This window comes from Osmerus eperlanus, chromosome 25, assembly GCF_963692335.1.
Source record: "Osmerus eperlanus chromosome 25, fOsmEpe2.1, whole genome shotgun sequence".
In the NCBI taxonomy this organism is placed as follows: domain Eukaryota; kingdom Metazoa; phylum Chordata; class Actinopteri; order Osmeriformes; family Osmeridae; genus Osmerus; species Osmerus eperlanus.
The window spans coordinates 4,833,003-4,847,575 of record NC_085042.1 but is presented as its reverse complement, the minus strand read 5'-3'; the positions used below and the strand labels follow the sequence as shown (position 1 = coordinate 4,847,575).

The 14,573-nt window shown below is 48.0% G+C and overlaps 1 protein-coding gene across 3 annotated transcripts; it reads left to right on the top strand.

The window, feature by feature from the left end:
• The first annotated feature begins 521 nt into the window (after positions 1-521).
• ikbkb (inhibitor of nuclear factor kappa B kinase subunit beta) lies at positions 522-14,572 on the top strand. 3 transcript variants are annotated; one of them, XM_062451737.1, is made up of 22 exons: positions 522-737; positions 1,153-1,427; positions 2,470-2,564; positions 4,653-4,773; positions 5,009-5,078; positions 5,642-5,730; positions 6,287-6,376; positions 6,592-6,716; positions 9,062-9,169; positions 9,903-10,032; positions 10,193-10,387; positions 10,488-10,602; positions 10,930-11,053; positions 11,192-11,343; positions 11,835-11,896; positions 12,031-12,134; positions 12,527-12,576; positions 12,733-12,832; positions 12,981-13,119; positions 13,348-13,445; positions 13,547-13,640; positions 13,989-14,572. In XM_062451737.1, the coding sequence occupies exons 2-22, from the start codon at positions 1,329-1,331 to the stop codon at positions 14,046-14,048; spliced, it is 2,220 nt and encodes a 739-aa protein (XP_062307721.1). In that variant the 5' UTR covers positions 522-737; positions 1,153-1,328; the 3' UTR covers positions 14,049-14,572. The 3 variants fall into 3 exon arrangements, with proteins under 3 accessions (XP_062307721.1, XP_062307720.1, XP_062307719.1); XM_062451736.1 differs by having other exon boundaries at positions 525-737; positions 12,981-13,128; positions 13,992-14,572; XM_062451735.1 differs by having other exon boundaries at positions 525-737; positions 12,981-13,128.
• Position 14,573: the final 1 nt, after the last annotated feature.

Below are 14,573 nucleotides of genomic sequence, written 5' to 3'. Positions count from 1 at the left end.
GTGTGGCTTAAACAGGATGGGGTCAAGGGTTTCATCATCTCTGCATGATCCAATCCAGTGCGGCAACTAATGCACAGCAAGCAGACAGATCGTTAGTTGATCAATCTCATTTGCGCTCCAATTACAGCAACTTGTGTGAAAGACTTTATGGATGAAAAACTCAGAACGACCACAAGGTGTTTATAAACAATGAATTAGACTACCGTCCCAAGAAAACCTCTTGAATCAAGCTTGTTTGGTAAAGTGCAAGAAACATTTACAGTAACGGGGTTTAGAGATCAAGGTCTAAGAGCCCAGCTGTACCTCGGTGACCAATCGGGGTTGAGCACTACGATTCCAGGAATTAAATACAGTCATACACGGTAAATCAGAAAACTGTTGAGGTTCACTTGATAGCGAAGCCTGCTGTTCACCATAGATCTTTTTTTATTAGAATTTTCTACCCAGTTGTCTTCAAAGAAGTTATTCACATGCAACTGGGTTCTCTCGTCTCAATTGGCCAACGCATCGCAGAGGCGGACTGATGGCTTATGGACTGAACTGCTTGTAGGTTCAGAGGAAACATGAGAATCAGGAAGTGTTTTTTCGCCAGTTACAGTAGGCCTACATGGTCCTCGAAAATGAAACAAAGAAAGTCGTATTTATGGACATCGATCAATTGCCTTTTAAACGAGTTTAAGTAGTCTGGCTTCACAAAGTAAAAGTTTGTGTTAACTTGTGACGGCCAAAGTACCAAGGTAAGACTTTCCCACTGTACGAAAGGTGTGTTGTAAGCGGGCAGTTGTGTTATGGCAGAGGATTTAAGGTCACATTCCAAAGCGATTAGAGACAACATGAGCCGGTTTTTATTATTTCTTAATATAGCCTCATAGTTTTCGAATGATCTTAAAAGTTTGCATATCTTGGTTTAGTCCGACTGAGGCCTGACAGCGTAGAAAACAACACAGTGTATTTTGTTGTGCTAAAATGTCAGCTATTTTGTATCTGGTCACGCAAACGTAAACATACCCACACATATCATGTAGCCCACATTCCTTACTAGCATATTACACGGTTGTTTAAAAACAAAAACAAAAAAAACATACATGCTAAATATTGCAGCTTTTACCTGTGAAGGATACCTTTTACAAGGTGTTTTGTATTGACGTGCAGGTCCTGTGCTCGAGTATTGATGTGATTGGTATGTGACAAGCTAACATACCAAAAGCTATTAAGTCGCTAATGACTGGGGAAGATAGCAGCACCAGTGGACAGTAAGACCTGGGAACGATCCATCAAGGTTTGGACCAGGAGAGGTTTTGGACAAGGTTTTGGACTGTGAAAGAACCATGAACCGAGTGCAGCAGATCCAGACCTGCGGTCCATGGGAGCTGAAGGAATGCCTGGGGAATGGAGGATTTGGAAACGTGACGTTATGGGTGAACAAGGTAAACAGTTTAGATGAATCTAGAATGCGTCTTTACTTTTCTTCTCTTTCAGGCCTCCTCCTCCACAGGTCGCTCTAGCGATCAGTCTTTTTCAGTCTCTCCCTCTCTCTCTCTTTCATTCTCTTTTATTCAGTCTTTCTTTCTTTCTTTCTCTCTTTTTCTCTCTCTTTCTCGATCTCCCCCCCCCCCCCCCCTCTCTATGAGGTATATTATAACTCTTTCTTCTGAGGCACAAAGAGGTTGTTTCATCCTCAGGTGATGTCATCCGAGCGGTTGAAAGGAATAGAATGTTCTACTGCCTCTCCTCTCCATTAGCCTGTTCAAATGGGCTAGGGAAGTTGAACGAAACGATACCCAAGTAACACAAGCACCGCCTGTGTGCCACTACGAGGTTGTGTGAGATGACCCAGGCTTGTGTTCCGCTTGGTGGGAACCCTCACCCCAGTGCTCCCTGGGAGTCACAGCTCAGGGTAGGGGAAGAAGACTCCATGAGCTTCCTTCCTCCTTCTCTGCATCTCTTATTCTCTTTATTCCCCTCCATTTTGTATTTATATTTACGCCCCACTCCCACGCTTCTCTCTCTCTGTCACTTTGTCTCTCCTTCGCTCGCTCTCTCGGCGGGAAATGTCACACGGGCATCATCATCATCCGGTCAGGCGGATTCAGAGGAAGGCGGATTCAGAGGAAGAGGAAGCGATGGGGGAAGTGATGGAAGTGAAATGGGATTGTGGAGCTGCTGCCACTCCCACCATTGTGATGATTTCACATCCTGTTTCAATGGCACTTTTCTGAGTATCAGTGGTGATGACATCTGTTGCTGTGTTTTCCTGGTTTATTGATGATGTCATGTGTAATTGAGAAGGTAAAGTCGTCCTTTGGGTTGAAGGATTGGTGAGGGGGGTGTGGCAGTGTTGGTCATGCACATAGTTTCTCAGAAGTGTACAGGTCACAGATTAATGAGGCAATTGGTGTGACTCAGACCTTAACCTTAAACCTTTGTGTTTGTGCTTGTGTGTGTACGTGTGTGTGTGTGTGTGTGTAGGACACGGAGGAGCAGATTGCCATCAAGCAATGTCGTCAGGAGCTGAGTGAGAGAAATAGAGAGCGCTGGTGTATGGAGATCCAGATCATGAAAAGGTGAGTGTGTGTGTGAGAGAGAGAGACAGCGTGTGTGTGTACTGTATGTGTTGTATGTATTAGTATGAGAATGTCTGTGAGGGATTGTCAGACCCGGCCACCTTCTCGGTGCCACCTACAGCTTCCTGTCACACAGCTGGTAAAGCCCCTGTCTCTGATTGCTGTCTGGTCCACACCCTAACAGACAGATCCGGCACTGGTCTCTCTCTGGGCCTGACAGGTCTCTCCCTTGTCCTACCCGGTCCTGACTGGTATGTTTTCTGGTCTTTCTTTGGTCTCTCCCTGGTCTTTCTGGTCCTCCCTGTTTTCTGTCTGGTTTCTCGGTGGTCTCCCTGGTCTTTCCCTGGTCTCTCTGTGTTCTCTTTGGTGTGTCCCTGGTCTCTCTCTGGTCTCTTTCTGGTCCATCATGGGCCTCCCTGGTCTCCCGAACGTCTGAGCTGGGAGATACATTACCCAGCCATGGTTAGCCGGGCAGAGAGCCCGAGTCTGCCATTTCTGGACCCGTCAACACGTCCTGACGCCTCCTAGCAGGGTGGAAAATTCCATGACAGCCAGAGACATCCTAATGCCCTGTCCCCAAAATCTGTTTCTCGAAATAGCCCCGAATACAAAAGGACACAAATTTAGACCCCACTTGTCATAAAGCCGACCACAACGCGTTTAAAGGACATTCGAGTTTCTCCAGCGTGTGGGTTGGGTCGTTCTGTAAAGGGTACAGAGCCTCGGCTCCATTCCGGAGCCCCTGGTTTGGTTTCATCTAGTGTTGTTGTTGTGGTTTCAGGAGGTTGGGTGTCGAGACGCTCGGCTTGACAAAGACATGCTAATGTCTTTGTCAAGACACTCACACACACAAAGTGCCATATGCATTTGTGTGTGCGAGAGTGTGTGTGAGAGTGTCTTGCTTTCGGGTCACGGTTTTAACAAGTGTGTTGTTGTCAGACAGACATGGTCTCCACCTCAACCGTGGCCTTCTCCCACACATCGCTAGTGGAAAAGCCACAGGGTCGGACACACGTGCACACGCACCCGCCCCACACACACACACACACACACGCCACACACACACTCGCACACACACATGTACAGAAATACACAGCACTTAGTATCGCGGCTCTGCATAGTAGGACAAACTTAGTATTGCAATTGAACATGTAGGTACACACGCACACATGCTGATTCTAATAACACAAACATTCATCTAATTATTATAGGTTTAAGATTTTTAATCAGGCTTATGTTTCCAGTATTGTCTCTATGCTGGTGTTTATAATCAGCGTGTAATCACACAAAAACACATTCACATATCCACACACATACACACACACACACACACACACAGCCACACTCACGGACACACACTTCCATACTGATGCTGACTGGTTCAGGCAGGTGTTGGTGTTATTGTCTTGGTTCTATGAAGGATAACTAGGTAGATCTGGTCTCTGTGTGTTTAGTGACACTCTGGTTTTTATTGGAGTGTGTTGGAACTGTCTGTGACCATGAAAAACAGGTTGTTACTCTTGTTATGCCAGGACAGCGGACAGGAGAGATAGAGAGAGAGAGATAGAGGGAGGGAGAGAGAGAGAGAGAGAGAGAGCGAGAGAGAGAGAGAGAGAGAGAGAGAGAGAGAGAGGGAGGGAGTAGTGAAGAGAAATGGAGAGGGGTAGTATTGTTTTGTCAATAACAGAAAAACAGAATAAAGGGTGGGTAGATGTACGATCGTTTTATGGTGTCTGTCGAGGACTTATATAAATATGTTGTTGATGAAGTATTTCTGAAGTGTGACACTGACAGAGGAATGACAGATGGTTTCTTATAAGGAAAGATCCCTTGTAAAGCTTTCAGTTTGATATTGAATTGTTGGGCTGTAATTATTTAATCATTAAACCGTGCAACTGTTAGATCAGAGAACCACAGAGAACCGTACACACGCGATGATAGTTTGACCGTGCCATGTGTATTAACCACCTCTGCCTTTACTTCTCCCTCCACTCTCTCTCCATCCCCTCTCCCCCCCCTCATCCCCTCTCTCTTTTATCTCCTCTCTCATTTCTCTATATCTATCCTTCTCCCCCCCCCCCCCCCCAGACTGGACCATGTGAACGTGGTAGCGGCCAGGGAGGTTCCCGAGGGTCTCCAGAGGGCGCTGGGGGTCAACGACCTGCCCCTGCTGTCCATGGAGTTCTGCCAGGGAGGGGACCTGCGCAAGGTAGCCGGGACTGCTGTGTGTGTGTGTGTGTGTGTGTGTGTGTGTGTGTGTGTGTGTGTGTGTGTGTGTGAGAGTGAGTGTATATGAAGGAGTGAGACAGAGAGTGAGGGAGTGTGTGTGTGTGAGGGAAGGAGAGAGAGAGAGACAGAGTGAGTGTGTGTGGGGTTCTGGGCGTGTGTGTGTGTGTGTGTGTGTGTGTGTGTGTAATGCTGAGTGTGTGCCTGTGCGCCTGCAGTACCTGAACCTGTTGGAGAACTGCTGTGGAATGCGTGAGGGTTCTGTCCTGATCCTGCTTAAGGATATATGTGAGTATTTAATTTTGTATTATGTCTGTGTGTGTGTGCTGGTGTAGCGGTTGTTAGTACTCCTCGTGCGTCGTGTCTGTGTATGCAACAGACGTGGTCTTGCAAGCTCTGTCAGAGTTTTCCGGACCGTGTTTATCCTTCACGAGTATCGAACACGCCACCTCTGACTTCCCAAGCGCGACCACTACCGGCTACGCCAAAGAAAAGCTAGCTATTCATTGACGCGGGTGGCCTGTTTAGATACTTGAGGAGTGAGTTTCACCGATTCACACCGGCTACACTGGCAGTGTGGTCAACTTCCTGGATGGTCACTCACTGTGACTTTCTAGTGACATCATCCATGACCTAAACCATCGCCCCTTAGTCACACATACACAGACACACACACATAGTGTAGGAAGCATGATCCAGCCACAGAGATCACGCCTGATCTCACTGGAGGTCCCTCTATGGAGAGATGCTCTCAAAGCCACCTCAGAACATGGCATATTAACTACCTATACCTCTCTCTCTCTGTCTCTCTCTCTCTCTCTTTCTCTCTTTCTCTGTGTCTCTCTCTCCAGCCTCTGCTCTGACCTACCTTCACAAGAGGAGGATCATTCACCGAGACCTGAAGCCTGAGAACATCGTCCTGCAGCAGGGAGAGAAGAGGGTATCTCCTCCTTCCTGCCTGTCTCACCTCACCATACCTAGTCTCTCCTGCCTGTCTCACCTCACCATACCTAGTCTCTCCTGCCTGTCTCACCTCACTATACCTAGTCTCTCCTGCCTGTCTCACCTCACCATACCTAGTCTCTCCTGCCTGTCTCACCTCACTATACCTAGTCTCTCCTGCCTGTCTCACCTCACTATACCTAGTCTCTCCTGCCTGTCTCACCTCACTATACCTAGTCTCTCCTGCCTGTCTCACATCACTATACCTAGTCTCTCCTGCCTGTCTCACCTCACCATACCTAGTATCTCCTGCCTGTCTCACCTCACGTTCCTTCAGCTCTCAGCAGCGTGTCGTTACATAACGGTGGCCAGACATATTAAATAAACCAGAACACCCTGTTCTTGTGTTCTGTATTGTGTACATTGTGCACAATACAGAACACCCTGTATTGTGTTAATCAAAAGGAGATTCGCCGTAATAAAAGATGTATTATGAAAGCTCCTCTTTCTCTCTCTCTCCCCCTTTCTCTCTGATCTACCTCTACCTCATTCAGTTGATTAATAAGATCATAGACCTGGGCTATGCCAAGGAACTGGATCAGAACAGCCTATGTATGTCCTTTGTGGGCACACTGCAGTACCTGGTACGTCATGCACACGTGTGTGTCCGTCTGTGGTGTGTGTGTGTGTTGTGTGGTATCTGGTCCGTTTTCGAACCTCGTTTGGTGATTAGTCATAGGTCATAGTAGGTGTGCCCCGATGACTTCTAGTGCCGGGTTTTAAACTGATAAGAACAGGTCTGTTTCTTTTGCTTAACCCCCCCCCCTCCTCCTCCTTCACCCCCACCCCCTCCCCCCAGGCTCCAGAGCTCATAGAGAGGCAGAAGTACACGGTGACGGTGGATTACTGGAGCTTTGGGACCGTGGTGTTCGAGTGCATCACAGGGTTCCGCCCCTTCCTGCCAACATGGACCCCCGTGCGCTGGTATTACTCACACACACACACACACACAGAAACACTCTCACGCACACACACAGAAACACTCACACGCAGAAACACTCACACGCAGAAATATGAGAGGCCGTATAGGCCATAATTCATACTTGGTCTCACATACACGCCATGACCTCACATATATACCATCATACTCTCACATATATACCATTATACTCTCACATATATACCATTATACTCTCACATATATACCATTATACTCTTGCACATAAACTAATTGGTCTCACATACAACACCATAACCTCACATATATACCATTATACTCTCACATATATACCATTATACTCTCACATATGTACCATTATACTCTCACATATATACCATTATACTCTTGCACATAAACTAATTGGTCTCACATACAACACCATAACTTCACATATATACCATTATACTCTCACATATATACCATTATACTCTCACATATGTACCATTATACTCTCACATATATACCATTATACTCTCACATATATACCATTATACTCTTGCACATAAACTAATTGGTCTCACATACAACACCATAACCTCACATATATACCATTATACTCTCACATATATACCATTATACTCTCACATATGCACCATTATACTCTCACATATATACCATTATACTCTCACATATATACCATTATACTCTTGCACATAAACTACTTGGTCTCACATATACACCATTATACTCTCACATATATACCATTATACTCTCACATATACACCATTATACTCTTGCACTTAAACTGGCATACTCTCTTACACACACACAAATACCCTTTTATATGCACCATCATACTAAAGTATGACAATATATGTAAGAGACAAATAGTATGTGTGAAACAGAATGTTAGTATATGTACGAGAATAACAGGATGTGTAAGCTAATGATACAACATTTCTGACAATGACGCCGCAGGATTTGGAGTATGCAAAATGTTATTAATGAATCCATATTGTCATGTCACTCAGTCTCGTCTTGATAGGGAAGGTGGGCGTTAGCTACATCTACCCCAAATCCTTCTTCATGTGTAAGCCAATCAGGAACTGAGAATTCAGTACTACTTCCTTTTCAATCAAACTGCCTTCCGTTTCAATCAAACTCTCTCACATAGACAAGTATTCTCTCTCATATAGACAAGTATTCTCTCTCACAGACAAGTATACTCTCTCACATAGACAAGTATTCTCCCTCACATAGACAAGTATTCTCTCTCACATAGACAAGTATTCTCTCTCACATAGACAAGTATTCTCTCTCACATAGATAAGTATTCTCTCTTACACATCCTGTTATTCTCTTACATATGGTAACATTCTGTTTCACACATACTATTTGTCTCTTACATATATTGTCATACTTTAGTATGATGGTGCATATAAGACGGTATTTTTGTGTGTGTAAGAGAGTATGCCAGTTTATGTGCAAGAGTATAATGGTGTATATGTGAGAGTATAATAGTGTATATGTGAGAGTATAATGGTGTATATGTGAGAGTATAATGGTGTATATGTGAGAGTATAATAGTGTATATGTGAGAGTATAATGGTGTATATGTGAGAGTATAATGGTATATATGTGAGAGTATAATGGTATATATGTGAGAGTATAATGGTGTATATGTGAGAGTATAATGGTATATATGTGAGGTCATGGCGTGTATGTGAGAGTATAATGGTGTATATGCAAGAGTATAATGGTATATATGTGAGAGTATAATGGTATATACGTGAGAGTATAATGGTATATATGTGAGAGTATAATGGTATATATGTGAGGTCATGGCGTGTATGTGAGATCAAGTATGAATTAAGGCCTATACGGCCTCTCATACAGAAACACTCACACACACTCACACATACAGAGAAACACACTCACACCTAACCCTAACCGTAACCCACGCACGCATTCTGATGAAATCCAATCATAAGTCAGTGACGTCCTCTGTTGAACTCGGAGCTGCTTTGCTAACCCTGCTGAGTGGGGGTGCGGCGATGCTGTGATAGATAGGCCGCTCTCCACATCCTTATTATTATTATTACAACATTGTATTTCAGCACACTATGAAACTATAACATTTTGTGAGAATAATGAAGAATGCCTGGAAACCTGGGCTCTCTCTGCCAAGCTGGACCTTTGGTGGGAGCCGTCAACACCTCGCTCGCGGTGTGTGTGCGTGTGTATGCGTGTGCCTGTGCGCGAGTGTGCATGTGTGTGCTTGTGTGTGTGTGTATGTGTGTCTGACAGTTTCCACACTGACATCCTCTCCATTTTCTTCACCTGCCCCCCCTGCCCCTCCCTCCCCCCCTCCTCCCCCCCCCCCCCCCAGCTATAACAAGCTGAAGCAGAAGCATGATGATGACATCCACATCTATGAAGATCTAGCAGGAGAAGTTCGCTTCTCTTCGCACCTACCCCAGCCCAACAACCTCAACAGGTACACACACACACACCTGCCCCAGCCCAACAACCTCAACAGGTACACACACACACACCTGCCCCAGCCCAACAACCTCAACAGGTACACACACACCTGCCCCAGCCCAACAACCTCATTAGGTACACACACACACACCTGCCCCAGCCCAACAACGTCAACAGGTACACACACACACACCTGCTAGAGTCGGGCTAGTAATCCGAAGGTCGCCAGTTCGATTCCCGGTCATGCCAACTGACGTTGTGTCCTTGAGCAAGGCACTTCACCCTACTTGCCTCGGGGGAATGTCCCTGTACTTACTGTAAGTCGCTCTGGATAAGAGCGTCTGCTAAATTTAAATGTTTATGATCATTGACCTGCCCCAGCCCAACAACCTCAACAGGTACACACACACCTGCCCCAGCCCAACAACCTCATTAGGTACACACACACACACCTGCCCCAGCCCAACAACCTCAACAGGCAGAACACACACACACCTGCCCCAGCCCAACAACCTCAACAGGCACACACACACACACCTGCCCCAGCCCAACAACCTCAACAGGTACACACACACACACCTGCCCCAGCCCAACAACCTTAACAGGTACACACACACACCTGCCCCAGCCCAACAACCTTAACAGGTACACACACACACCTGCCCCAGCCCAACAACCTTAACAGGTACACACACACACACACCGCTGCCCCAGCCCGATAACAGGTGTGTGTGTGTGTGTTCCAGCCTGCTGCTGGAGCGTCTGGAGAAGTGGCTGCAGCTCATGTTGAGGTGGTCCCCCCAGGAGAGGGGTAAGGACCCCCAAGCCACGCCCAGCAACTGCTTCTCTCAGCTGGAGGCCATACTGGAGCTGAAGGTACACACACACACACACCACACGTGTACACATACACACGTCTATACACACACCATACGTCTACACTCACACATATAAACACACTCTCCCCTACACTCTCCCCCTGCCTCTCTCTCTTTCTCTCCCTTCTCACTCTCTCTCCCTCTCTGTCTCTCTCCAGCTAGTTCATGTGTTGAACATGGTCTCTGCTAAGATGCTCGTCTACTCAGTCTCAGCCAATGAGAGCGTCGCAGACCTACAGCAGCGAATCGCGAGTGACACCAACATCCCTCCAGACAACCAGGAGCTCCTGCTGGAGGCGGGACTAGCCCTGGAGCCTAGCGGGAAGGCCGTGCAGTGTGCCGTGGACTATACTGTAATATACCATCGACACTCTCACACACACACAAGGTCTGTTTTTTAATGCTAGTGGGGCCCCGACTAGTGTTCATTTTTGACGTGTGTGCGTGTATCAGGAAGTAGACGGCCGTCGTGCCGACCTGCCCCTGGTCTTCCTGTTTGATCGTTCCTCATGCAGCTACGAGCCTCCATTCAACCCACGCACCCTCCCCGAGAACATACGCTTTGTCCGTGAGTTCCCACACACTCTCACACACTCACTCTTTCAGCCTCCCTCTCCCATTATCCGTTTGTCGGACTTTCAACCCTCTCTCCCTCTCTCTCCCTCTCTCTCTCTCTTTCTCTCTCTCTCTCTCTCTCTCTCTCTCTCTCTCTCTCTCTCTCTCTCTCTCTCTCTCTCTCTCTCTCTCTCTCTCTCTCTCTCTCTCTCTCTCTCTCTCTCTCTCGCTCTCTACCTCTCTCTCTCTCTCTCTCATTCTCCCATTCTCCATTTTTCATCTCTCTCTTTCTCTCTCTCCCTCTCTCTCTCTCCGTTCCTCTGTGGTGGTGCCCCGGTAGAGAGGGACCCTAAGCAGGTGCTGTCCTACAGCCCTCAGAGGAGGACGTCAGGGCAGGCCTGGCATTCCATCCGCTCCCTGAAGGAGGACTGGCAGCGGCTGCAGCAGGGCCAGAAGGTGGCCATGTAAGACTCACACACACACACATACGCTCGCCATCACACACACACATGCGCTCGCTCTCTCTTTCCCACACACCGTCTCCCTGTCACACACACACTCTTTTCACAGACGGCCGTGCGGGGTGTGTCTCTCTGTTGCAGCATGAGTTTGCTGAGGCACAACTCCTCTCTGTCCAAGCAGAAGATAGAGATGGTGTCCATGCACCAGAGACTGACCGCCAAGCTGGACTTCTTCACCACCAGCCTGCTCATCGACATGGACAAGTACCAGGAACAGAGGACCACAGGCATAGGTACTGGATCCCAGGCATAGGTACTGGATCCCAGGCATAGATACTGGATCCCAGGCATAGATACTGGATCACAGGCATATGTACTGGATCCCAGGTATATGTACTGGATCCCAGGCATAGGTACTGGATCCCAGGCATAGATTCTGGATCCTAGGCATAGATACTGGATCCCAGGCATATGTACTGGATCCCAGGCATAGATACTGGATCCTAGGCATAGATACTGGATCCCAGGCATAGGTACTGGATCCCAGGCATAGATACTGGATCCTAGGCATAGATACTGGATCCCAGGCATATGTACTGGATCCCAGGCATAGATACTGGATCCTAGGCATAGATACTGGATCCCAGGCATAGGTACTGGATCCCAGGCATAGATACTGGATCCTAGGCATAGATACTGGATCCCAGGCATAGATACTGATGTAGGTGGAGGCTGGGGGTGTTGAGGACGATGATAATGATGATGATGATGCTGCTGTCCTCAGCCTCAGAGAAGCTGCTTGCTGTGTGGAGAGACATGGAGCAGACAGCAGTCAGCTGTGGCCAGGTAGGACTGGACACATCCCTCTCTCTCTGCTCACGTGTGTGTGTGCTTACACACTTCATTCTAAATGTTCTTGATCGGTTTTTAAATGTGTGTGTCTATGTGTGTGCGTGTGTATGCATCTGTGTGTGTGTCAGGCGGAGAGTGTGAGCAAGCTGGAGGAGGAGATGATGATGCTGCAGACCGACATCGTGGACCTCCAGAGACAGCCCTGGAGGAGTGGAGAGGCTCTGGACACACTGTGAGTGAAACCCACTCCTATTGGCTGAACCCACTCCTCAGAGCAAACACTTCCTGCCCGCCATCCAATCGCCAGTGGCGCACAGCTGTAGGTGGTGAAAGCGGTGGTTGTGAGAGGTTGTCGGTCTCGTGTGTGGGTCACGTGACTTGGGGTTGAACCCTGGAGAGGCAGGAAGTGATGTAATGAGCTACGCAGGGACACCTGTGATGAGGACCACCACCACAGACACACCACAGACTATCATAACTGCCTTCTCTTTTGCCTTCTCTCTCTCTCTCTCTCTCTCTCTCTCTCTCTCTCTCTCTCTCTCTCTCTCTCTCTCTCTCTCTCTCTCTCTCTCTCTCTCTCTCTCTCTCTCTCTCTCTCTCTCTCTCTCTCTGTCTCTCTCTCAGTGAAGGGAAAGCGATGGAGCTGGTTCGTAAGCTGAGAGAGAAGCCCAAAGGTCAGACTTCACCTCCTCCTTAAAAAAAACGTTTCCCTTTCCATCGACCGTGCCATTGTACTGAGGCCGTCATTTTTTTACCCCCCATCTTTCCTTTGATCGACCTCCCTCCACTTCTCTATCTCTCTCTCTCTCTCTTCTCTCTCTGTCCCCCAGACCAGAGAGCCCCTGGGGACAGTCAGGAGGTGGTTCGCCTGGTGGTGCAGGCTGTCCAGTTCTACGAGAAGAAGCTACGAGACTTCTACACACACCTGAGGTCGGCCCACACTCCACGCTCCTCTGAATAGCTGGGTCCATCCCTGTGTGCGTGTGTATCCGCGTGCCCTGCGTGTACGCGCACCCCTGTGTGCGCCTGCGTGTAACTATGGACATGTGTATGTAACTGTGTGTGTGTGTGTGTGCAGTAAGACGGTGATGTGCCGGCAGCGCGCGATGGAGATGCTGCCCCGGGTGGAGGGCGTGGTGCAGAGCATGGTGGAGAGCGAGCAGGTCCTCATGAACCTGCAGGAGAAACGGCAGAGGGAGCTCTGGAACCTTCTCAAGGTGGCCTGCGTGAGTGGACGCTGGAACACACGCACACACAGCAGTCCGTACGCACAGACACACACACCCACGGACATACGTACGCGCACACATGCCCACGCGCGTACAGACACGCACGCATGCTCGCAGACACATACACACGCTCGCGCGCACACACACACAGACACACATCCGCAGGCTGAGGAAGAGCATGTTAATATAATCCGGACCCTTCTCTCCGTCCTGCAGAGTAAGGTGCGCAGCCCTGTCAGTGGCAGTCCAGATGGGGCACTCAACCACTCCTCAGTCCCCCCTCTACTGAGCCCCAGACACAGCCTACAGCAGCTGTGAGTACACACATACAGAAACACACACACACAGGTGGAGTTGAGAATGGACGTAGCTGTTGTGGATGCAGCTGCGTGGATGACGCGCGTCGATGTTTCAGGGACGAGTCCCTGATGGAGGAGAGCAGGACGTTTGAGAGCAGACTCCAGAGTCTGCTCAGAGAGACCACTCAGGAGGCCGAGAACGACATGCAGGTACACACACACACAACCTAACACACACACACAACCTAACCCCTACACACACACACAACCTAACACTTACACACACACAACGTAACACCTACACACACACACACACACACACACAACGTAACACCTACACACACACACAACATAACACCTACACACACACACACAACCTAACACCTACACACACACACAACCTAACACCTACACACACATACATGCGACCTAACACCTGACGTGGGCCTCACAAAATCACAAAAATATAACCACCCTCTCTCCCTCTTTTTCTCTCCCGCTCTCTCTTCCTGTCTCTCTCTCCCTCCCTCTTCCTGTCTCTCCCTCTCTCTCCGCTAGAAGCTCAGAGACTGGTCCTGGCTGAGTGGAGAGCAGGATCTCTCCAGCGACCTTTCCTGAGTCCACTGCCGTGTCAGTCTGCCAGGCCGTGTCTACCAGAGTCCCGCACAGCTCCTGTTTTTGTAAACCACCTGCACCCGCAGTGCTTCAAACCTGCACCCACCCTGCCCTCTAGTGGTCAGGACGAGCATCATCAGGATTGTGGATGGCTGCATGTTCTAACTTTTGGGACACATCGTAGCGTGAAAAAACATTTAAGAGTTCATTTCATTCTTTCTCCGTCTGTTTCAACGTTTCTGGAAACATTTTGACATGACATTTTGACAAGTGCCTTGGTTTTTCCAGGAGAAAATGTTGTAAATAACAGTTATTGTTTTAGTATTGTGTGTGTGCATAGTGTGTGGACCGGCAAGACAGTATAATTTTCTTACAGCCCTGAGAATCTTAGTTTTTTTTTTACCAAAATGTCTTTTATTATGAATACAATTTTACTAACTGATGTATTGGTGTTGAGAAAAAATGATCCCTGTCAGTTTGAAATTGGAAACTTTGTGTTCAAACTGAGTAAAAAAGAACATGCATACA

Excerpts from the sequence above, each read along its gene's own strand:
- ikbkb (XM_062451735.1), top strand. The coding sequence starts at position 1,329 with ATGAACCGAGTGCAGCAGATCCAGACCTGCGGTCCATGGGAGCTGAAG. Across the intron at positions 12,833-12,980 it reads GACTTCTACACACACCTGAG|TAAGACGGTGATGTGCCGGC; the intron begins GTCGGCCCACAC and ends GTGTGTGTGCAG. Across the intron at positions 13,446-13,546 it reads AGACACAGCCTACAGCAGCT|GGACGAGTCCCTGATGGAGG; the intron begins GTGAGTACACAC and ends TCGATGTTTCAG.